Source organism: Pantherophis guttatus, chromosome 9, assembly GCF_059756535.1.
Source record: "Pantherophis guttatus breed Tessera chromosome 9, ASM5975653v1, whole genome shotgun sequence".
NCBI classification, from domain to species: Eukaryota; Metazoa; Chordata; class Lepidosauria; order Squamata; family Colubridae; genus Pantherophis; species Pantherophis guttatus.
Window position 1 is genome coordinate 13,133,074 of NC_142071.1, and position 26,184 is coordinate 13,159,257.

The 26,184-nt window shown below is 40.3% G+C and overlaps 1 protein-coding gene and 1 pseudogene across 3 annotated transcripts in view; both read right to left on the reverse strand.

Annotated features, from left to right (window-relative positions):
* Window positions 1-26,184, reverse strand: part of UNC5D (unc-5 netrin receptor D) — a 696,347-nt gene that overhangs the window by 233,714 nt on the left and 436,449 nt on the right. For all 3 annotated transcript variants that reach the window (XM_034436892.2, XM_060693513.2, XM_060693514.2), the window contains exons 3-4: window positions 13,232-13,375; window positions 6,651-6,754 (exon numbers count right to left, since the gene is read on the reverse strand). In XM_034436892.2, the coding sequence (XP_034292783.1) occupies window positions 6,651-6,754; window positions 13,232-13,375 (248 nt within the window). The remainder of the gene's footprint in view (window positions 1-6,650; window positions 6,755-13,231; window positions 13,376-26,184) is intronic.
* On the reverse strand, window positions 21,145-22,214 carry LOC148112476 (uncharacterized; annotated as a pseudogene).

Genomic DNA, 26,184 nt, shown 5'->3' on the forward strand with positions numbered 1-26,184 from the left:
TTTGCTCCTTTTTAATCTGCTCTTTTTCATATCTGTACTTAAATGGCAGACTATTCTATAAGGTTTGTGTATATCTCCCCCTGCCCTTGGCAACCCCCTTCTGTCTCATTATTCATTTTATAAGCTAGTTTCCAGTAGCATGTGCTCAGCAGGCTTTCTAACTAATGAACAAAATGTGCAGCTTGTGTGGGGGGCTTTTTTTTTTTTTTTGCCTTTTATTTTTTTTATCCCTTTAGCATCTTCTGTCCATCCAATTAATAGATCCATAGTGATTTCAACTGAGATAAGAAACAAGTGGTCTCTTGTTTACAGCAGCTTCTCCTTCTCCTTCTTAATTTTTGTTTATTTTTTTTTATCAGTGCATCTAAACAGCAATCACAGTAGCACAGATGCACCTCTAGACTTTTGGAGAATAAATATATCACAGTGCAGATGGAGCTGCTGGCCTGGAACTTTCACTCTGAGCATCCACTTAAAACTTGCCATTAAAGCAAGCAGTGCTGATTCTCCAGCTGTGCTCTTATGTGGAGAAAGAAAGCTGGGCTACCACAATGGAGGAGGCAACAATAATTCCTGGCTTGAACAGATCTCCCCCAGCCTCTGTAGACCTTGTAACAAGCAGCACCCTGAACTCAATCTCTCTTTAGAAAGAGAAAAAATGACAGCTTAATGATGTTACCCCTGTTACATACACAGAAGAGCTTCACATTACCTGCTGAAATGGACATAAAATGTCTCATTTGGGTTGTGTTTAGTATAACTGCCTAGCAGTTGTAGTTAGTAGTTAATATACAATGAATTAAAGTTTAGCATCATAGCAGTAGCAATCACACTTAGACTTATATATTGCCCCATAGTGCTTTACAGCAGGGGTTCTCAATCTGTGGGCTACAGCCCACTACTAGGCCGTGGGCTACTCATAACAAAGTGCTGGCACTCACAGCCCCATTCGGGTGAGTGGCTAGTGCCAGCGCTCACAGATGAAGCTGTGCATGCACACACATGCACCTGCCCCTCACACAAAACCATCCCCTCTTCCACCCTCTCCCCTTGTGCCAGGCCAACAACCTGGAAAGGTTGGGGAACACTGCTTTACAGCATTCTCTGAGATGTTTACTATTGGGGGCATATTGCCCCCAACAATTTGGGTCCTCATTTCGGAAGGATGGAAGGCTGAGTCAATCTTGAGCCTCATCAGGATTGAACTCTAGGCTGTGGGCAGAATTTGTCTGCAATACTGCATTTAACCACTGTGCCACCAGCTTCCTCCTCATTTATGAAGTCAACTCTTCAACAATCCAAAGTTGTGAAAACCATGGATTAGCATCACATGGGAACAAGATCATTGGTAATCAGGAGAGATCAAAGAGGGGCAAACAGTTAGATGGGGTGATGCTGTGTTATTTGCAACACCTTTTAATGGAGTTACAGCAGCATTGCAACAACTGCTAAAGTCATACCCCTTCAGAGTTAGGACTCTGAAACAAGGAAGCAAGAATAACGTTTTCTCCTAGGCTGGAAAAATCTTGGTATATACTTAACCTTTCCAATACATTTTCATTATTAAGCTGCATGACTAATATTCTAATATGCATGAGCACCAATGGATAATTGCATTCTGGTTCTCTTATTGATTCAGATTCTTATCAAAATGCTCTTGGTAAATTATTTTCAAAATGCAAACCAAACAAATTATCTTCCAGTCCCTACAGTCACATTTGGAAATGAGAGTAATATATAAAGAGGCAGTTTTTCTGCCCACCTCTGAACATCCAACTGAGAAAATTTTTCTAAAAGGATATAATGTAATCAAAGGCCATTTGAAAAGGAGTGTCGAGCCCGACATCAGCTCAACATATTTGTCGGAGGGAGAGGCATCTAAGGCCGACTAAAGAATCCAAGGCCGACTAAAGAATCAACAGAAAAGCAGTGGGGATGGTTATTAGATACTCAGGGTAGTAGTGGTGACGGGTTTGTTAGGTTCTGGTGGTGGTGGTTACTAATACCTGCGCATAGGCTGCGAGTCAGGATCGTCTGTGAAGAATCGGCGTCTGCAACGTTTGAATGCGGAAGTGCTGTCGGCTTGGGAAGAAGGAAATAAGGAACAGCTGGAAAGACGATTGCGTATGGATGGGGTGTGGGCGCGGTTGGCGTGCTGCTTTAAAAAACACTGACAAACCCAAACATTCAGTGCTGACTTTATTACATTCGTACTTGGTTTTTCCTCGATACCCGACTGTTGCAGATTAAAGATTGCTTGACTAAACCCTGTTTTCCCTGTTTGGTGATTCATCTGAAGAACCACCCAGAGGCAGATCAGAAGAGCCGAGATGCATAATCAAAGGCTATTTGAAAGGTCCCCAAACCAGCCAAACTCATGAGTGAAATGGAGCTGAAATAACACATAGACCTGATCAGTTTCAACATGTTCCAACACATGCTAGCCATCTACCTTCAAATCAGTTATTTAAAGGATAAATTGAGTCTGTCATCTGCACCTCTATAACTGTCTGGTTTGGTTCTGCAACCCAACAAGACAGACACAGACTTCAGTGGATAATTAGTACTGCAGAAAAAACAATTGCTACCAACCTGCCTTCCATTGAGTACCTGTATACTGCATGAGTCAAAAAGAGGGCTGTGAAAATATTTACAGACACCTCACATTCTAGACATAAATTATTTTAACACCTACCCTCAAAACGATGTTAAAGAGCACTGCACACCAAGACAGCTAGACACAAGAACAGTTTTTTTCCCGAACACCATCACTCTGCTAAACAAATAATTCCCTCAACACTGTCAAACTATTCACTAAGGCTGCATTACTATTACTATTAGTCTTCTCATCATTCCTATCACCCATCTCCTCCCACTTATTACTGCATGACTATAACTCAGTTGCTTGTATCCTTACAATTTATATTTATATTGATTTTTTCATGATTGTTTATTTGTACCCTATGACTATCATTAAGTGTTGTACCTTATGATTCTTGACGAATGTCTTTTCTTTTTATGTACACTGAGAGCATATGCACCAAAGACAAATTCCTTGTGTGTCCAATCACACTTGGCCAATAGAGAATTCTAGTGGAATAGAGTACAAGAAACATAGTAAAAGAATCAGAGAATCCATGTGTATTGGTGTTCCTAGTTTCTTTATGAATTATATGGATGTCTTGCCTTCTCAAAATATATGCCACGATAGTTGTTTACAGTTATCAGTATATCTTCTGTGACAAAACCACAGCCCTTTTCCAGTGCTTTCTGACAAAAGAATGCCAGAAATAAGTTAATATATGTTTCATTGATAATAGAAAAATTTTAGGTTTTGTTGGTTATGTCAAACTGTGGAATGTGCTTAGAAAAATGGGAATTCTAGAATATCTCATTGTCTTATGGAAAATCTATATACAGGTCAGGAAGCCACCGTCCAAACAAAACATGGTGAAATAGTTCCAGTTTGGCAAAGGAATGTGACAAGGCTGTATACTCTCCCCTTATTTATTCAGACTATTCAGAGAATATATATTAACTAAGGGAAGCTGGACTGAAAGATGAGCATGGTTTTAAAACTGGAGGAAGAACTATCAATAACCTGTGTTTCCTGAGACATTAACCCAATAGTTGAAAACATAAAAGGATTTGCAAGCACTAGTGCTAAAAGTCAAAGAGAACATTAAAAAATCAGACTAAAATAAAATAAGGAGAAAATCAAATTAATGACAACAGGAAGAACAAATAACCTTAGAATGGGCAATGAAGAAATTGCAACAGTGGATAGCTTCTGCCTTTTAGAATCTGCCGTCAACAGCAATGGAAGAAGTCAGGAAATAAGCCACTAGCACTTGGTAGAGTAGCCAAGAAGGCCTTGCGAAAGATAATCAATCAATCAAAATATATCTTGTGTGACAAAGCAACAGCACTTTTCAAGTGCTTTTGTAGGAGAAGAGCAGGTTGAGCTTGAAGGCAAAATTTAATGGGCTATCAGTATGGAGTCATTGTATTGGCATGAGACCCAAGTCCAACCCCCCCCCATGAATTCTGTTGATCCTTATCTAGCGCCAATTTAGCTCTGACCATTAGTTGACTAGATTCTTGTGTGTAGGTAGTAGTGGTGGGTTACTACAGGTTCACACCGGTTCAGGAGAACCAGTAGTGGTAATTTGGGTTTGGTTGCTGAACTGCTAATGATCGCTGGCTGGCCATGCCCTCGAACCAGTCCCCACTCGCTGGCCCTGGCCGCCCAATGCTCACTTGCTCGCCCCCCCTCCACCCAGCCTACTCCCTTCCCCACTGCCCGTAGCAGCCCTGCCATGCCAGGGGTCTCCAACCTTGGCTTTGCTGCTGGGAATTGAAGTCCACAAGTCTAAAAGTTGCCAAGGTTGAAGACCCCTGCCCTAGACCACTTTAGAAGCAAAGTGGTGGTTTTGCTGGTGTTTCAGGAGGAAGGGGAGGGAGGGGAGGGAGGGAGGGAAGGAGGGAGAGAGAGAAAGAGAGAAAGAAAGAGAAAAAGAAAGAAAGAGAAAGAGAGAAAGAAAGAAAGAGAAAGAAGGAAAGAGGAAGGGAGAGAGAGAGAAAAGAAAGAAAAGAAAAGAAAGAAAGAAAGAAAGAAAGAAAGAAAGAAAGAAAGAAAGAAGACAAAGAGAAAGAAAGAAAAAGAGAAAGAGAAAGAAAGAAAGAGGAAGGGAGATACAAGAAAGAAAAAAAGAAAAAGAAAGGAAAGAAAGAAAGAAAGGCAACTCAATCCATGACCTCTCCTGGCTCTAACAGTCATGTGCAAGCTAGATAAGAACATCTGAAGGTGTGCGTAATGTTCTAAATGTACAGAAGTTATAATTAAATGTGTGGCAGAAAGTGGACTCTGGGTGTGTTTTTCCAAATGTAGCAAGTGAGGTTGAATGTGTATAGTTTTAGAAGAGCTCTGTGTGTATGTGTGTGTGTGTGTGTACATACACATACAGTATATATAGTAGATAATGTATCTTTTTGTGTGCCTAAACATACTCTATACCAGTGATGGCTAACCTTTTTGCCATCACGTGCCAGGAGAGGGGGGGGTGGGGGAGGGTCACGTGCGCACGTGCCCACGCGCATGCGTGTGCAACCCCCTCTCCCCTCCCCCCGCTCCTGGCACATGATGGCCTGGTAGGCCCGTTTTTCTTTCGTACCTGGTTCCAGATCCTCTCTGTGTATCTGAGAAGGGAGAAAACAGCCTTTCCCACTCCCTTGGAGGCCCTACGGAGGCTGAAAGGGCCCATTTCCCAACTCTCAGTGGGACAGGAAGTGACATTTTTTGCTGTCCCCAGCCTCCAGAACCTCTCTAGGAGTCTCTAGGAGCCTCTCTAGGAGTCTCTAGGAGCCTCTCTAGGAGTCTCTGGAGGCTGGGGACAGGAAAAAAGTCACTTCCTGTCCCACCGGGAGTCAGGAAATGGGCCCTTTCAGCCTCCGTAGGGCCTCCAAGGGAGTGGGAAAGGCTGTTTTTGCCCTTCCCAGATACACAGAGAGGATCTGGAGCCAGGTAAGAAAGAAAAACGGGTCTTCCCACCCCACCCCCAGGCCCTCCAGAGGCAGGAAACAGCCTGTTTCCCTACTTCTGGTGGGCCCAGAAGGCCCGAAAATCAGCTGGCCGGCGCGCACATACGCCCCAGAGCTGAGCTGGCGTGCCCACTAATATGACTCCGCGTGCCACCTGTGGCACGCATGCCATAGGTTCGCCATCACGGTTCTATACTGTGTAATATGTATACAGATATGGCAAATAGACATAGGATTAAATAGTATATTTTGGATATTAAGTAGTAGTAAATACATAGACAGGGAAATTGTATCTCGTTGAGGCCTTTGAGGCAAGGAGAGGCCAGGCACCCTAACCCTAACCTTGACGTGAGTGATGTCAAGTTGGCCATGCCCACCCAGTCACATGATCACCCAGCTATGCCCACCCAGTCACATGACCATCAAGCCACACCCATAAAATAAGCCACACCCACAGAACCGGTAGTAAATTTTGGAACCCACCACTGGTAGGTAGCAGTAATAAACTCTTCTGTGCTTTGAATTCAACAAATGTTCCTGGTTATTTGCACCTGGCAGCTTTCTAGTAAAGGAAACCAAATCCAGGGTGTATAGGTCATAGTGTATTTTACCACTAGGAAAAATGATGACCTTACAAAAGCAGGAAATTGGCATGATTGGGGACTTGGAAATTCACCAAGTACTGACATGGACACTTTTATACATGACTTATTTATATCATGCTCCTGTAAGCAATATGTTTTTCTTTATGGTAGTGAACTTGGATTGCTCTCCTTCACAATTAGATAGCTCTTGGGTTTAGTTGCAACATTGACCATAAAATCCAGTGCATATTTCAAAGCATTTTGAAAACATCTAGTCAGGACTAAAAAAAAAATATTTCGTGCATTGATCTTTCAAGCAAATGATTTGGAAGGGTTGTCAGTGTGGTGGTGCTTTTGTTTTAAATTGTTGCAATCAATTGTTATTCCTTATGGCAAACACAAACCACAGGATATTTGCAAGGCAAACCCAAATTCTGCCCTATCTTAATTCTGTATTGTTATTGAACTTTATGAAATAAAACTGTAACAGACTTTATGTGAAATGCAAGGGACCTTATTTCTCACCTCTGCTGAAGGAACTCCCTCTGGTGGCCGACAATGAAGCACAATCATTCCTTCAATTGGGACTTCATTGCCCTGGGGGTCTTGTTCAAAGTTTTTGCGTAAATCTGTAAAGAAGAATTTGCAAGGGTTAATCACTCCAAACAAGGTCAAACATCTCTTGCAGGAAGTGTTGGATTTAGGCACTAAGCCATCATATTCTCCAAAGCACCTGAAGGTAGGAAAGAGACAATGGATGGAAACTAATCAACGAGAGAAGCAACCTAGAACTAAGGAGAAATTTCTTGACAGTTAATCAGTGGAACAACTAGCCTCCAGAAATTGTGAATGTTCCAACACTGGAAGTTTTTAAGAGATTGGACAACCATTTGTCTGAAATGATATAGGTCTTCCTGACTGAGCAGGGGATTGGACTAGAAGACCTCCAAGAGTTGATTCTGTAGTCTATATATATATAGGTTTGTTTAGCTTTGGCTTGGTGTAATGTGTTCATTGCTAGTAATTATGCTTAGTAAGACACAGTTTATAGCTCAGAGTGTTTTTTAACCCAGTAAATTGTCACTGAGTCAACAAGTGATATTATATTATAAGCTGATCAGAGATATGTATGTGAGATGGGTGACTATATGAATTGATTAAGTAGATTAAAAAATCATAGATAAACAAGCCATGCTTCAGCATATGTCAGCCCTTCCAGATAAATCAGACAGGAAACACAACCACATGAGCTAATTCTGCTTTACTATAAGGCTACATTAACAGATTCTTGCAAGTCTTAAGGTACAAACTTCCCACTGCCACTGTCAGATCCGTGGGGGAGAAGCTGGTCCTTACAGCCACTTTTAACCATCTGATGAATGGTCCTTCCTAAGTTTCTTTTTCTAAAGTTTAGCCATGGAGAGCTCTTGTCTAATTGTTTCCTAGGCAGCATCTCTTTCTCTCATTCCCCAAGGTCATTCACACATTCTATTACAGCATAATGTTTGAATCTTGCAAAAATTAACATTGGGAAATTAACATTATGGGAAGCCTTACAGTTGACATACTGTACACATGTATTGTACATACAGAAATATGAGAATGATATTTACATTTTAAGGTCCCACCTCTTTTATAAGAAATTCACACCAATATGCAGTATATTTATTTAGTGTGTACTTCATTTATCAACTGTTTGCAGTTATGATTGTAATAAAAAAGTCATTTATGACCAATCCCTTGCATTTACAACCTATGCAATTTTTTAAAGTAAAGTAAAACTGAAGTCAGATCATAAGCCCAGTCTCAGCTTCACTCAATGAATACTTCACTTAACAACCAAGTTGCCAGCCCCAATTGTGATCACTAAATGAAGACTGCTTATATTATAATGAAAAGGTTAAATGATTCAAAACTAATAAGACTCTGACTCAAATAAGACATTGATTGAAGTCTTTGAATGTCAGAATTAATCAATAAGCATAGATCTGCTATGGTCAATGAGGTTGAGCAAGGAAACAGGTATTTATTTACCCCTAAGAATATAACAAAAAGCTCAACAACCAAGAAGTTAGTCCTAATGGACTAAAGGGAAGCTAATTAGGAATAATCAGATTTAGGACTGGGCTGCATATCTTTCAAATCTGGAAACTAATTTAAGTCCTTCTCCCCGTGCAGAAAGGCTGAAACTATCAGAAAAGTTCTTACTGCATTTGGATGCTTTTCAAAGAGATGCTACCTTCTTTATCCTCCCACTCACTCACATCTGCTTGCCTTACACACTCTCTGATTTTTTCTTTAAATGAAAAGCAGAGCTGTGTTTGGCAGATAATTTTTGAGCAAAAATTAATCACTTATTTCAATTACAGGAGCATCAAATAAATAAATAATAAAGTATGTGCATTGGCAGTACATATATATGCCTCTCTACCCTCATTTCCTCCAGATGTTTTGAGACCATGGCTCCCCAAATTCCCAGACAGTTTGGCTAAGATGATTGCAAATAAGAATGAGTCATGTATTCTTTTTGCTGCATTTGAAAAAAAGAGATCAGCCTTCCAAAACAGGATGAAAATTGAGGACATAGTGTTGTGGCCCCGCCCTCTGAGCCTGTCCCATCGGAGGAAGAAAGCTCCAAGCATGAGGAAGAGGCCTCCCTCTCCAGGCCCCTCCCCTCTGGCATTGTCTCAAGTGCCGGCCGAGGGAGAAGAGACAGCTGATTCGAATCAGAGTGATGAAGAAACATCATTCCTGGACGCACGCCTCCGAAGGCGTGATAAACGTTTGCAGCAGCTTAGGAGGCGTGCTAGGGATTAGAACTGAGTCACTGGACCACACCCCAGAGACTATATAATAGAGGGTAGTGGTCAAAGGATCCTTGTGACAAACAAAGCAAACCTTAGATAGTCACTAAAGCCTCGTCCGGAACTGCTGAGAGAAAGATTTAAAGTGTCGGACATTTGGACTCTTGAGTATTTATCTTTCTGTTTTTACTTTGAAAATAAAGTCACTTGGCAGACGGTGTGTCTATCGCTGCCAAGTGGAAGATAAGACCTGGGTGCGTTCCAAAGTGTTTCCTTAACCCTCGACTGGCTGTGTGTGTGTGTGTGGGTACGGGGACAGATCACATAGGATCCAAAAAATTTTTTTAAAGGTCATTTGCAGAAATTTTTAATTAGAACAGGAAGTTAGTTCAAGTCATAATGTTGACCACCATCATCTTATTGAGGCCTTCAACACTGAATCATACCGAGCAAACAACTAATGGACACCTACTCACAACACTGAGAACATCTCCACAAGCAATCAGCTTTCATTTGCAAGTGTCCTTTTTGTCCATTGCTAAATCTGTTTGGATTGATTAAAGGGTTTCCTATGTGGACAAAAGATCAAGATCTAATGACCTCTGTAAAGGACTCAACAAGGAATATAAATGATGCCAATAATATAAGATCCAAGAAGAGTTTAGAAAAGGGATGCAACAGTATACTGCAAATTGATAGTTCAAAAAATTAGAGAAATTATAGATTTAACATCAAGAATCCAACTCAAGGTCATTTGTTGTTCTACACAGAATTTGATCCCTATTTCTGAGACTCTTGTGTGGGATTTCAATGTCAAATGGCTGCTCAGTCTAATGCTAACACTTTCTAGAACTAAAAGTGACTTTGACTCAGATGGAATCATCTGGATGTTGATCTCCAAGACACCAAGGAATGAATTGCTACTCTCATGAAGCTATTTAGCATGCATGATAACTGAGTTCACATATTTTCAAGTTCATGACTTGTGTGAAGCAAACCATATTTTTTTAGGATAGGTAGATAAACAGAGAAATTGAAGTATCTAATGTAAAGTGATGTCTGTATGAATAGAAAGGACACTATAACCTTGAAGCAACCTTGAGAATGTAAAAAGAATTGCTATTTTATTAAAAATGGAAATACCTTGAATTATTTCTTTTGTTATTCTACAAAACCCAACTAAATACTCCTTAACAGTCTATTAGTATTATTATTAAAATAATAACATTTACTGCAGCAGAAACTTTGTTAGGCAAAAGAACAGGAAGCTATTCCAGTAGCAAATGTCATGCCAAAGTAACTTCATGGTATAAGACAGCTTAATCGATCCACTTGCTTCAGTAAATTTTTTGCTCTCTTCATGCTTCCATGTTCAGCAAGAAAATTCATAGTCCATAAAAAAGAGTCAATAAAAATTCAGTTCTAAATAATATGTGTTGCAGCCTTGCAAAACTGAAGAATTATCATCTCTGTCAATGTAACAGCAGTTAATGCAATGCAATGAAAATAATTTATACATGCCAAATAAATCAGCCAATGAAAAATCATAGCCATTAACAAAAATCATGAAGTCAGTGTCCCATCATATCAGTTTAGCCACGTGTTCAATTTACGATAGTGCATCCTTTAAAAAAAAACCCTTGGAAATATACACACAGAAAGGGGAATGTGTGAAGGGCAGCTTATTACAGATTCAATCACATTCTGATAAGTGGTGGGTTCTAACCAGTGTTGCCACCGATTCGCTTCACGCACGCGCTTTGCATGCAATCGGCATGCACGTGCTCACTTTGCTCGCACACTCTCCAAACTTGCATTTCGCATAAGCACATTGATTTACCTAAATGGCTGAGGCAGGGCAATCCATTCTGCCATGCCTTTCAGCTGGGCTAAAAACGAAGGAATAAAGGTAGGAATATTGCAGGGGTGGGCGGGAGGGCCCAACTGACGGTAGGAGCGAACCGGTTCGCTCTCACATCAATATTTTCGCTACCAGCTCTCCCGAACCAGGGAGAACCAGTAGCAACCCATTACTGATTCTGATCCTTTACGTACCGTATATTCCATGCACATATACAGAAAATCTTTTCAGCTATTAAAAATACACTGCCTAAAATTGTTGTTGCAGAGAAAAATCCAGTATTCTCCAGAATCTTTTAAAAAAGATTTTTAAAGATTAATGATCAAATTAAATTTTATTTAATGATTTTAAATTTTAAAATTAAATTTTAAATTTTAAAATTAAAAGATTAATGAAAAAATCAGAAATAGAGAGTGAAGGAAAAAATTCCTCATCTTCATGTTAATGGAAATAATTTGTTGCCCAAATTTAATTTAACAGAGTTCTCCTACTACCCATGCTTTAAAAATAAGATTAAAATAAAGATTCTTTAAAAAGGCAGCAGCTGCAATCTACTAAACTGGATTGCAGAAATGAGCACTAGGTAGCAACAAAGAGGCAGAAAAAAAATCCAACTTTATGCTGCCATCTTTGGTCCAGATCTTGTAGTCCTAATTTCAGTAATTTAAGAGGCAGCAATCAAATGGATAGAAGGATTAGGGGGCATGGGGTGAAGTGGGGTGGGGTGGAGAGGCTGTCTTGCCATTTTGTGTTATAGAGATTGCTGAATGAAGAGTTGAAAAACTTTTGGGCTAAGGTCATAAATTTGTCTGGTTCTGACTTTGGGTAATGGATGAACCATGGTATTGTATTTTGAAAACAAGGGTTATGGCTTAGTATCTTATTCAACATCCCATGATCAAAGCTAGTGATATGTGAACTCCATCTTTTAATAAATGCAGTTCAGTTTATTTATTTTGGTTTTTGACCTGCCTAAAATGTAAATTGAACACTAATAAAACAATCAAAGAATTCATTCTATACATACAGTGTTAGTGACAATAAAGTAAACTATATTTACCACAAAGTATTTAGGAGATTACAATCTATAAACTGAAAACTACAAGTGAACAAATCTAAGAATCAAACATCTGTGCACTACTATTATATACAGCAATAAAACTAAAATCTATATAACCAATAAATTTATGAACCTAAAAATTATACAGCAGTATAAAATGTATTTAATTAATGTAACTTAAAATAACCTAATCCTAACTGTAATCCTAACTCTACAATAATATCATCAGATTAAACAAATAACTACACCACATTATAATTACATGGAAAAGTTTATGTCAATAGATTAGGTGCTAACATCAAAAGATAAATATGGAGAATGTATGCTCCAATTAATTCTTATAGGGTATCAATGCCAAGCATATTCTATACATTTATTCATAAAATTTGGCTCATTATAAGTAATGACATTGTTCAAAAATACTAAATGTGTATAGAAGTGGTTTGTATGGCCTTTTGAGTAAAGGGTGAATGAATATCCTGCAATGCCTGGAAGAGTCTAATTATTGCTGATAGAACAGTAATAAAGCATGATGGAGGAGGAGGAGGAAGGAGGGGATTCTTTAGGCATAAGCTAAAAGAGTAGATTTTCCTCTGTCTACTTTGGAAACATTCCAACTTCTCTTTACAGAGTATTTCACATATGGTAATAGACACAAAGGTGTATAAAATCATGCAGGCATGCACAGAGAAAACAAACAGGAAGTTTTGGGTTTTTTTTCTCAGAACAATAGGAGCAAGGATCATCATTTGAATCTGACAGGAAAAAGATTCAGGAAAGATAAAAGTCTTTATCACACAACAAATCTTTGGAATTCATTGAACAAGACAAAGTCATTTGTCGTTACCCATCTTGGATAGGTTTCAAAGAGGTTAGATTGCATGGGCTCCTGTTTATGAGTACCCGGTTGACCACTTGAGAAACCAAATGCTAAACTAAGATAGATGTTGGCTTGGTCCATCAAGGCCGTTCTTACATTCTTACAAGATATTTTTGCCTGGAAATGCTCTAAAAAGTATAAACCTGTTATATCCATTGTAGGTATACTGCTCTAATTGAAGAATTGAATTAGAACTGAAGAAGCTTCTTAGATGAGAAGGGAAACATTTTCAAAGAAAAAAACCCCAGAAAGTCCAGTTGCTTTATGAAAAAAAAGAAAAGTACCTTTGGGACTCCTATGAAATCCAACACACAACAGTGGTTCACCAGTATGATGCAAACTTTACCAGAAATCCAAATATTCATCTACACAGGGATACAGACACAATTTTTTTCTACATACAGGAATGCTACACATGTACCTATATTCACACTGAGCTGTTATGAGATGCATAGATTAAGAACAATGCCCATCCATTTCTGGAGAGCAAAAACCACTTACAGGCAATGCGGACCGAAGCCTTCCGGCTCTTGGAAGTTCCTAGGAGGCTCCAGGCCACACACTGGCACCAGTAGTCTTCTGGTCCATGAAAATCCTCCACTTGCTGCCTTGTCACATTGATGTATGCTTCCCGAATCATCAAGCCTGAATGCGAAAGATAGAAAAAAAATTAGCTGATATAAAATGTCTTATTCAAACATAATGCTAAGGTTAGCCAAACCCCTTTCTTTTTAATTAAACAATTCCATTTTTAATCAAGGCAAAGCTTTAATGGCTTTGACAATAATATATGGCTCTTAATTAAATCCTCACCACCAAGTAGGTCAGGATACCGGAGCTGAAAATATGCGCCTGTCAAAAAAGGACTTCAGAACCATGCAGTATCTGCTTTTAAAATCTTTTGCTGGCATTTCCCATTCTACAAAAACAACACTTTGTTTAGCTTAAAAAAATAGATTGCAAAACATCATATAATACCTAGTCATCTAATGAAGTGCAACTGTAATTCAAAGCATATTTCTTCACTGAAATCATCAGGATTTGCTTCTAGATCAGAAGTTCTCAACCTGGGGGTCGCAACCCCTTTGGGGGTCGAACGGCCATTTCACAGGGGTCGCCAAAGCCCTCTCTCGCCCCCCCCATGCCTTCACTCACCCTCACTCTCTGCTCTGTTGGATCGCTGGCCGTTCGCTTGCCCCACCCACTCCCAATCTGTTGCTGCCTCTGGAGTCCCAGCTGATGGCTAGAGGAAAAAAAACTCTTTAAATTCTTGCCGCGGGGCTTCAAAGGGCCGCCCTATAGCCAGTAGTGGGATTCTGCTGGTTCTAGGAGCCGAACCGTTTGTTAAATTGCTGGCTTGCCCCGCCCCTCCGCACCACTATTTATTGCCAATAAATAGTGGTGGGTGAGGGGCGGGCGAGCCAGCAATTTAACAAATGGTTCGGTGTTTTTTTGTAATTTTATTGGCCCATGGAGCTTCAGCATAGGCTAATTAGCCCTTGATTAGATCGGCTCCCGACTCTCAGCTGATTTGTCTCAGCTGTTTTGCTCAGGGCTCTGCTGCTTCCTTGCAAAGAGTCCTGGAGCAGATTTTTTTCCCCTAGCTATGCTGAAAAACGAAACTGAAACTGCTTTGCTATTGCTGCAACGTTTGAAAATTAGGCAGGCAGATTTCTTTTCTTTTTCCTCACCAAAAAGGGTAGGTGCAAACAATGGGAAACTTAGGGAAAAAGAGGAGAGTTCAAGATTTTAAAACACAAAAGAAAAAAAGCTCTATTTAACTAGGGAATTGTAATAATTGAGATACTATTAATTGTATATTTCTGAAAGCAGAAATGGTTAAGTTGTGGTTTGGAGGAATATATGGGGGAAATTATTTAGTTTATTATTATTGGTAAATATAATTAATTGATTTGTAAGAAATTGGATTGCATGGAAATAATTGGAATATTCATGTTCATATTGATTAATATACAAAAAAGGTAGTTATATAACTAATTGATTTATATTAAAATGTTGAATTTATATTAAACAACTAATATTACATAATTAACCAATGTGAGGATGGATATAAAATTATATGACAATGGGAAGGGGTATAATATAGAATAGAAGGGAAAAATTGAATTTGATTAAGATTAGAGATGAGGATGAAGGGTAATATTGGTTTTTTACAAAAATAGATGAGGAATAAATATGGCAAAAAGGAAATATAGAAATTGTAAATTTAATTGAAATGACTAAACACTGTTTAAATTTGTGAACTGGCCAAATACTCTGTTCAAAGAAAATACATTGTATGTTTGTATGTGTGTTTCTAATTATTGTTATTTATTCATATTTGTTCTCTTTTATTCTTTAAAGTTTAACAATTCATTCTTTATCTTAATATCTTTATATTTGTTTGGGGTTGACTTTCTTCCCTTTCATCTTTTTTATTGTATAGCAATCTTTCTCCTCAAACCTACCACCTCTCTCTTTTCTTTCCTTCTTACTTTCTCTTCCTCCCCCTCTTCTTCTCCTCCCTACTTCCTCTTCCTTTCTTCTTCTTCTCCTCTCTTCCTCCCTCTCTTACCCTCCCTCCTACTCTAATTTCCCTTCCCTTCCTTCATCCCTCTCTATTGCTGTATCCTTTTATGCATATGGACTACTCAGAGGGCTGAAAAAGTTATTTCTGACTGGTCCTCGCACTTTTGACCAGTCCTCGAACTTACGACTGTCCTCACATTTTACCTTTTTTGCCCTATCTTGTCACCATGGTGAAGAGAAGCAGTTGTGAAATGAGTGACATGGTTGTTAAGAATGCTACAATGGGCATAAATGATGACCAGTCATAAGTGCGAAGACCGGTCAAAAGTGCGAGGACCAGTCAGAAATCACTTTTTTCAGCCCTCTGGGTAGTCCTTTTGTGCATATGGACTACTCAGAGGGCTGAAAAAGTTATTTTTGACTGGTCCTCGCACTTTTGACCAGTCCTCGAACTTACGACTGTCCTCACATTTTACGTTTTTGCCCTATCTTGTCACCATGGTGAAGAGAAGCAGTTGTGAAATGAGTGACACAGTTGTTAAGAATGCTGCACGGGCATAAATGTGAGGATGGTCATAAGTGTGAGGACCAGTCAAAAGTGCGAGGACCTGTCAGAAATGACTTTTTTCAGCCCTCTGAGTAGTCCCTATACACATAGCCATGGCCATCCGGTCACATGACCAGCTAGCCACGGCCACCCAGTCACATGACCTCCAAGCCACGCCCACAAAATAAGCCATGCCCACAGAACCGGTAGTAAAAAAATTTAGAACCCACCCCTAGTTGTGGGTCACCACAACATGAGGAACTGTATTAAAGGGTCGCGGCATTAGGAAGGTTGAGAACCACTGTTCTAGATGAATGAGACGCATAAGGTTGGGTTGATTTCAGATTACATGGTTCAGAGAGAGCAGAATAACAAGGAAAGAACTGATTGAGCTGGGTATATTTAAGAACTACACAAGGAGCATAGTTCAATGGTTCAAGGGTTCAAAAGAGGCTATCATACTTATTACAAAAGCATGCTTGTGGTCTTTCATATTAACTATTGGTTTATGCAATTGGAATTCTATCTTTCTAGCTAAATGTTCAAGGAGCTAATAACAGAAACAATTGAACACAACCAGGGTAATAAAAATAACTAATAACAAGGACAAACAACACAGAAACAATGAAGAAGTAGGCCTTGAAAAGTAGCTACAGTTTGCCTCAGCAAGTTGCATGGTGTAAGGAAGACAAAAAGATTTCTTGTAAAGGAGGTTGCATTGCTCAACTGCATTCAATGCTTCATGAATGAACTTTGAAGCATTCTTTGAAGCCCTAAAATCACCATAGCAATAGCTCTTAGAATTATATACTAATTCAGAGTGCTTCACAGCCCTATCTAAGCAGTTTACAGAGTCAGCATATTGCCCCCAACAATTTGGGTCCTCATTTTACTGACCTCAGAAAGATGGAAGGCTGAATCAACCTTGAACTGGTCAGGATCAAACTGCTGACAGTCAGCAGAATTAACCTGCAATATTGCATTCTAGCCACTGATCATAGTCTTTCTCTAAAGTTGAGGTGAGGTTTCACTAATGTGAAATAGAAAAGAATCCATTCTGTTGCTTGTGGGGGTACCAAGGTGAAATCCCATCAGAGTATCCCTAAGTAGCATTGGTTCCCTGCATGGTTGTACCCCCTTCAGATAACAAAGACCATAAAATAAGCTCTTATGGTCTATTTATTTATTCCTGCCATTCAGTATCACACACTATTAAAAAAAAAAGCTCTGGACGGTATCTTTAAAATGTGACCCCAGTGAAGACTTTGGCAGAATCTTTGTTCCCAATGCACAGGGTATAATGTAGATGCCGAAACCTTCAGGTGCTATGAAATACAGAGCTAATGTGTCAGGGCGGTCTCCTTTCATTATCTAAGAAAAAAAAAAACCCTGATTCCATTTTCATAGAGAAAGGTAACTTTTACTGGATAAGAACTGAATGCAGTCAAAGAAAAGCAAGGTCTGGAGCAAAGGCGCGAAAATCACATATAGAAAGCATCCCCCCCAACTGTCCAGGGTAAATCATCCAATCCACAGGTTCTCCAGGGGTCATGTGGGAGCAAACATCTGGCAGTGTCATCCTCTTGCTATGCCACGACCGTTGACCTTGAGACGTTATCAGCTTCAAAGAAAATGTTGCAGCAAAGAATTACTTTTGTTTTCCTCCAGCTCACTTCCCCCCCTCAAGAAGCCCAAGAGCTCCCCCCTCCCCCCATTTCATGGCAGTCAAGCAAACAAGCAATGAAACAGCAGAGGCTGACATTTGGCCCTCCTGCAGAAGAGACGTTATTCCTACAAGAAACCAAAACGACATAAAACAGATGATCACAGAAATAGGGCATAACATAAAAAACAGATTACGGGTTTATCAGGATAGTTGGAGTGAAACTACTGTACTTTCTTAGGAGCTCGAACATCTCGTTTATTTACCCATTCTGCCTTAGATAATGGGAAATGTTTCCAGGCCACCAAATACTGCACCTTACCCCGATGCTTTCTAGAGTCTAAGATCTCTTTGACCTCAAAATGCTGTTCCCCTTCAATCAGTATGGGGACAGGAGGAGGTTCGTGGTCTGGATGCAAAGGGGACGAATGCTCCGGTTTTAACAACTTACACCAGATGAATTCATCTCAAACTTTTTGGTAACTCCAATTGTACTGTGACTGGGTTAATGATTCAAACTACCAGAAAAGGACCCACATACTTGGGCCCAAGCTTTTTAGACTTTTGGGTAGTTTGCAAGTATTTGGTGGAGAGGTAAACCATATCACCAACTTTATAAGTCCTTGCTTGAACCCTCTTCTTATCGGCTTGGACTTTATGAGCCCGATGTGCTTCATCAAGTGCCTTGCGAGTTACTGACCAAGTGGCACATAACTGTTCAATTCAATCAACCAAGGAGGGGTTTTGTGGATTTTCCTGAGGCAACTCTGGAATGGGCACAAAATCTTGGCCAGAAGCCACCTTGAAAAGGGTAAACCCTGTGCTGCTATGTATGGAGTTATTATAGGCCACCTCTGCAAACGGCAGTAAATCTGCCCAGTTATCTTGCTGATAATTTATGTAACATCTCAGATATTGTTCTAACACGGAATTGGTGCTCTCACAAGCCCCATTAGTTTGGGGGTGGTGGGCGGAGCTTAACCCTTGGGCCAAGCCTATCAACCCTAGGAACTCTTTCCAAAAATAGGAGGTAAATTGAACTCCTCTATCCGAAATTGTACGTTCTGGAGCTCCATGTAACCTGTATACATGTTGGACAAACATTTTTGCAAATGTTTTTGCAGATGGGATCTTTGGACATGGGATGAAATGCACTTGTTTGGAAAAGAAATCAGTAACCACCCAAATAACTGTGTTCCCCCCCACTGTCGGGCAATTCTACAATAAAATCCATGGAAATTTCCTTCCATGGGGCACCCGGTCTGGCAACACTTTGAAGCAGTCCAGGTGGCTTTCCAGGAGGCCTCTTGGCTGAAGCACACACAGGACAACTGGCCACATATGTCTCTATGTCCTTCTTGAGTGCGGGCCACCAGAATTGCCGCTTAACTCAATGTAATGTTTTCACAAATCCAAAATGCCCAGCAACTTTGGCATCATGGGCGTGCTGTAAAACTGTTGCTCTCAAACTGGCAGGAACATATAGCTTGGCTTCCACCCAAGCAAGTCCTTCTCGAAGTGTACACTAATTTGAATGGGCCAGAAACCACTGATCAATCTTTAGAACTTTTTTTTTTTATTGAAAAGTTAAAAAAAAATTACAAACAATTTTCCCCCTCCTCCCCCCTCCCAACCCAACCCTCCTCCTGCCCCCCCCCCGACTTCCCAGAGCAAAATACAGCGTATAGCATTTAACAAATATAAGCTAACATATGCAAACTATCTATAAACTCCTTGGTCTCTAATTTGTTTTACCAAATTTTCCTCATTTTGCAAGATACCAATTTTCTGATCCTCTTTCCATCTACCTTGCAGCTGTCCATGCTGAAACCAAGTTTGAATTATCCTTTCTTCTTTTAATACATTCAAAGATTTTAATTGCAATGTGCCTCTTTCCATAATAAGAAGCTCTTTGTAAGTAATCACATCTTGTTTTTGTTCTACACTTATATTCTCTATCGCATGTCTGGGTATTGCCCATATAGGTATTTTATTGTTTAGTTTATATTGATACTTTTTCCAGACATGTAATAACGCATTCCTTAATATATGACTTTTAAAATTCTTATCCACCTTTTTATCATATAATAAATATGCATGCCAGCCATATACCAAATCATATCCCTCTATATTCAATATTCTCTCTACTGTTGAGTTAATCCAATCACTAATTGCTGAAAGGGCAGCTGCCTCATAATACAATCTTAAATTGGGCATTTTGAGACCTCCTCTCTCACATATATCTTGCATTATTTTTTGCTTTATTCTCGGTCTCTTTCCTGCCCAAACAAAGTTACTGATACCCTTCTGCCATTCCTTCAGATTTGCATCTTTTTTAAGTATTGGTATCATTTGAAAAAGAAATAAAAACTTTGATAAAACATTCATTTTTACTGCTGCTATTCTTCCCAACAAGGACAGTTGTAGTTTTTTCCAGTTTTCTATCTCTTTCTTTATTTTTTGCCACAACGGTTCATAATTATACTTGTATAATTTTGCATTTGAAGTCACAATATAAACCCCTAAATATTTAACCTTCTTTACTATTTCAAATCCTGTTACTCTTTCTATTTCTTCTTTTTGATTTATAGTCATATTTTTAGTTATCATCTTTGTTTTCCCTGCATTTATTTTAAATCCAGATACTTGTCCATATTTATTTATTTATTTATTTATTAAATTTATTAAATTTATATACCGCCCTATTCCTAAGGGACTCAGGGCGGTGAACAGTGAACGATAAAAATACATGTAATACAAACGTTAATAAAAAATCAATTATTGATTAAATTAATTGATTTTTAATTAATTATTAATTAATTAATTATTATTTTTAATTAATTATTAATCAAATATTGATTAATTATATCCATTAAACCTATAACCGAATGCACTGGTTTTTTTACATTCTTTCACATTTTTCTCATATCTAAACAAATTTTCATTTAACCTCCAGGACCTCCTGGGTCCCTTTTCATGTTCCAGTTCCATCCAAACCAGGCTATGATCTGTTAATGTTCTTGGACATATCTTCGTCTTCTTCACCCTAGAAAGAAAGTCATTAGTAATTAATATAAAATCAATCCTAGAAAGGGATTGGTGTCTATCAGAAAAAAGAGTAAAGTCTTTTTCTTCAATGTTCCGTTCTCGCCAGATATCTCTCAACTCCATATCTTCCATCATATCAAAGAAAGATTTAGGCACTCTAGTGCACATTTGAATATTTTGCGAAGGTCCTTTTTTGTCTTTTTTAGTATCCAAAACTCCATTCTAATCACCCAATAATATACACAATTTGTAATCCCATTGTATTAATTTGGTATGTAAAAGCTTGTAAATTTTTTCTTGTTGTTGGTTAGGTGCATACACTTCAATTAAAAGTATTTTTCCCCCTCTATTAAAATTTCAATTGCTATATATCTTCCTTGATCATCTGCTTCAATTAGTCTAGCTAGTAAGTCTTTTTTTAAGTATATAACTATGCCATTTTTCTTTTCTGGTGCAGATGCTACAAAATGTGTTCCCAATCTTGCGTTTATCAAATATTTTTGGTCTTTCATTTTAATATGTGTCTCTTGCAAACAAATTACTTCATTTTTGTACTGTTTCAGATAATGAAATATTTTCCTCCTCTTTTGCGGTGAATTTAAACCATTGGCATTCCAAGTTAAAAATCTAGTTGCCATTCTTGGCTCCTTGAAGCTTTTGGAGCATCAGCTGAAAATCTTCCTGCATTTTCCTCTTCGGCCTTGCTCCTCCCACTGCTTCTGTTTTTGTGATTTCTTGAGTTTTCATCTGAATTTGCTGCACCTTTAATTCTTCTCTGCGCTTAGTTGCCGCTCGGGTCTGTCTCTGATCCTTTGGTTCCTCTACTTTTTCCAATAACACTGGAGCTTGAACAGTGCCTGAGAGTTGTATTAAGTCTTCTTGAGTAATCAAAACCCCTCCTTGGGCCTGTGCCTGCATTTCTTCTTTCTCCCCTTTTCTTGCCTCCTCTGCTTCCTTTCTTCTTCTAACTTCTGGGGACGGTGGGCATCCAACCTTTAATACATTTGTATAAAAGTCTCTTGCCTTCCAAACTGTATTGAGATGACATCTTTCTCCTGAGTAATTCACCACTAATCCAACTGGAACCTCCCATCTGTACTGTATCTGGCGATTTCTAACTTCTTCCACCAAAAAGCATAGTCCTTTCTGGTTCTCAGCATTTTGGGGGGAATTTCTTTCAATATTAAAACCTCCTGCCCTGCCACTTGAAGTTTATTTTTGTAGGAAGCTTGTAAAATTTCATTTCGTATCCTCCTTGTTGTAAAATAGATTACAATATCTCTTGGTAAATGTTTCTGTCTGGCAACCCATGAGTTAACACGATAAATTTTGTCAATTTGCCATTCAAGATCTGTTTTTTGTTCTCCAATTATCTGTGCAAGGGCTTCTGCAAAGATCTCTCGCAAATTCTCTTGATTATTTTCTCTCAGGCCTCTTACTCTCAGGGCAAACTCCATCGCCCTATATTGTATCATTGTCACTTCTAAGCCTGCCCTCTCCATCTTTGTCTGGACCTCACCCATTTTATTTTCCAAATCCACATTGGATTGATTAATTTCTTCCACTCTTTCCTCCAGCCCTTCAATATGGCTTGCCAGACCCTGAAATGCCAAAACAATATCTTTTCTGATTTCCTTATTTCGAATTTGAATTACCTCTTTAATTTCTGCCATCTCTTCAGCCACATCCCGCATTTTTTCTTCAAAGACAGAAGTAATTTTTTCCTCTAAAACAGAGGCCTCTGTCTTTAAAGCTTCCTGCAAAGCTTCCAGTGTTAATATTTGTGGTTCCATTGGAGCTGACAAAGATTGCAATTTAGGTAGTTGGGCGGGTGATCCCCCAGCACTTTTAGCCGCAACAGTTTTTATTTGCCTTGAAGCCATTTTCTAATTTTCAATTTTAATTTTAAACTTTTGCAACAGCCAAAACAATAAGTCCACTAAATCAAGTTAATTTCCAGTCCTTGGTAAATTTTTGATTTGTCTAAAGTCAATTTTAAATCTTCATTCTTTTAAAGTAAAATCCAATAATTTTAAACAGGGGCTGTCAGCGCCAGATGATACTTTGCTCTTAACTTTCACTTTCACACCCCATTAAGGCTCTGGCGCCATTTCCTTTCACTTTCTTCCCTTAATAATCCAGAAGGAAGTATATAATACACATTCAGAGTTAAAGTTTGGTACTTGCAATTATGATCACTCCTGCCTTTGCTCTGCCTGCTTTTGTATCCAGTATTTTGAAAGATTGTTGCCAGGGTGGTCGTGGCGTCTTGTTCTGCTTAAAGCAGAAGCATCCCTGAGCCTTGGTACTACAGTGGTTTAAAGCACCCTGTTATTAACACAGCTGCCTGCAATTTACTGCTGGTTCGAATCTCTCCAAGGCTCAAGGTTGACTCAGCCTTCCATCCTTTCTAAGGTAGGTTAAATGAGGACCCAGTTTGTGGGGGCAATAAGCTGACTTTGTATAAATATACAAAAGTATGAAGGCTATTGCTTAACGCACTGTAAGCCGCCCTGAGTCTCCGGAGAAGGGCGGCATATAAATCAAATTAAAAAAAAAAAAAAAATCCCGGATCCGGAGCTCTGTCGAGCTTCCAGGAAGCTCTCACCCTTCAAGCTCCAGAATTATTCCTGGGGCTCTTGGGGAGCTCTACCCATGCCCAGCTGCTCTCTTTCTCCACTTTTCCCAAGGGGAAAGTTTCCAAGCCACTAGACAGCTGATTTTCGCTGTTCTAGCGGCTTTAACATGATCATGGGGCTAGTGCTCCAAAGGGAGCGATCATCAATGCCTATGGTGCCACCGGAAGCCCGGTCTTTAGAGCTTCTTGTAGTTGCTTAGTCAAGTTGTCCGACAAAGTTGGATCTGCTTTCGCCTGGGCTCTAGTAACTACTAGTGCAGCCAGTTGTATTGAGGGGATAATTGGCCGAATCACCTCCTCTCTAACACTATTGTATTGTGGCAGTCTAGAAAGGGCATCTGCCATTAAGTTCTTCCCTCCAGGAAGGTAGCACAGAGAGAAATTAAATTGTTTGAAGTGATGAGCCCAGCGGACTTGTTTTGGGGACAGTTTATGTGGCATTTTCAAAGCTTCTAAGTTTTTGTGGTCAGTTCACACTTCAAACGGGTGCTTAGCTCCTTCAAGGAATTGTCTCCACATTAACAGTGCCCAACAAACTGCAAAAGTCTCTTTCTCCCATATGGCCCATCTCCTCTCTGTCTCCGTTAGTTTACGAGAGGTATAGGCACAGGGTTGCAGCTTTACTTCCGCATTCACTTGTAGTAACACTGCCCCTACTGCTACATCACTGGCATCAGCCTGTACAACAAAAGGGGCTTCCATGTCAGGATGTTTAAGGACCGGTTCAGCAGCAAACAACTGTTTTAGTTTCTCAAACGCCGCCTGACAGTCCATAGTCCATTCAAGGGGCCGGGAGGGCTTTGGTTTTATTTTTCCTTTTGTTTTCAGAAGTAATTCAGTAATTGGCAATGCAATTTTGGCGAACGATGGGATGAACTGTCTATAGCAAATCCCAGGAGGCTCTGTAGTTGTTTGCGGGTGCATGGTGGGGCTCATTCCAACACTGCCCGGACCTTTTCCAGATCCATCTCTATTCCCTCATGCGAGATGCGGTATCCCAGATAGTCAATTTTGTTTTGATGGAATTCACACTTTGATAGTTTGGCATACAGTTCAGCAGCCCTGAGTTTTTTCAGGACAGTCCTCACCAACTTTACATGGTTGTCCATGTTCTCGGTGTAGATAAGGATGTCATCCAAGTAGACCAGCACCTCCTTGTACAGGTGTTCATGCAGTACTTCGTTGATTAATTGCATGAACACAGCAGGGGCTCCTTGCAGTCCGAAAGGGAGCACCTGAAACTGGAAACATCCCAGCAGGTAGTTAAAAGCCATTTTCCATTCATCCCCTTTCTTAATCCAAACTCTATATTAAGCCTCCTGTAAGTCCACTTTAGTGAAAATTGCCTAGGTGGGCTAGCATGTCCTTCATGAACAGCAAGGGGTAGACATTTTCTATGCAAATGGCGTTCAGGTTTTTGTAGTCAACCACTAAGCGAAAGGACCCATCCTTCTTCTCCCAGAAGAGTACCGGCACTGCCACCCTCGGCCTAGCCAGTTGGATAAAACCCCGTTTGAGGTTTTTGTCAATAAAGTTTCATAGTTCCCCCAGCTCCCGGGGGGTCATGGGGTAGATTTTTGGCTTAGGGAGTTTTACTCCAGGAAATATTTCAATGGTACAGTCCGTTGGACGGTGGGAGGGCAGTAAGTCTGAGATCCTCTCGCTGAACACCTCCCGGAGGTCCCAATACTCCTTTGGAATCTTTTCCTCCCCCTCAATGTGGTCTGTTGCCATTGCCGCCCCCTCGTTTTCCACTCTGTCCACTAAATGGGGTTCTTCCCTTTCCTTTCCTGCTTTTTTGGAGTGAATGCGCAAAACTCCAGTTCTCCAGTTTGTGCGCGGGTTCCATTTACGGAGCCAAAGCAGTCCAAGTATGAGAGGCCATTCCATGCCTGGGGCCACTATAAAACTAAGAGTCTCTAGTGATCCCCCATTTGCATCTCGATTGGCTCGGTCACAAAATTGGCTGGGCCCCCTCCTGCCACTGATCCGTCTAGCTGACAGAATGTGATGGGCTTTTTCAACGCTTTTAGTCTTAGGCCCATCTTTTCAACCATGTTTGGCTGATTATGCAGCTGGTGCATCCAGAGTCTAGAAGAGCTGGCATCTGACCGTGGGCCCCGGTGGATGGTACCCTTAGTTCTACTGGGATGGTCATGGGGCCCCCATTGTGACTCACCAGGTCGGATTCGGTCATCAGCGGTGGTCGGAGTTCTCAACTCACCCTGTTTCAGGGGAGTAAACTCAACGACTTCTCCTTTCAGCGCGGCCTCGTGGGTTTTTGCGGGTGCTTTATCAGCCTTCTTTCCTCCAGCCAAGGCCACCTTGGGCGCTGGTTTGGAGAAACACTCAGTGGCTCAGTGCCCTTCCTTCCCACATTTGAAACATGTGGAGGGTTTTGGCTTGGGCCCTGTCTTCCCCACTGCTGCCTTTGGTGCCCCCTTTTGAAATAAGGAGGGTGGCTGATCCCAAGAGCACCCACCGTGAAGCCGGTTTTGGGCCAGATTGATCTCCATGTCCGCTGCCACCACGTACCAGCTCTGCAGGTCTTCTGGGACCCCCCAGGAACGGCAATCTTTGTATACGTCCTCATTCAGCCCATCTTTATAATTCTCTAGTAGGGCCACTTCTGACCACCCTCTCATGTAGGGTGCCAACTCGCGGAACTCTTGGGTGTATTCCACCACTGATCTCCGGCCCTGCTGAATGCCCTTCATTCTGATTCTTGCTTTTCGCTCGGCTAAGGGGTCCTCAAAATGCGTTCTGAGGGCTCTCATAAATTGATCATAATTTCTCAGCAAGGGGGAGTTATTATTGTGGAGTCCCACCATCCATTCAACTGCTACTCCCTCTAGGGCTTTGGTAATGCACCTCACTCATGCGGCATTGAGAGGAAATCCTCTCCCCTGTCCTGCATATGGTTCCAGACTTGGGTCAGGAAAAATCCCAGTTTCTTCGGATCTCCTCCAAACGTTTCTGATATGCAGGGAAATTTTGGCTTTCTTTGCCTCCAGGGTGGTGCCTATATT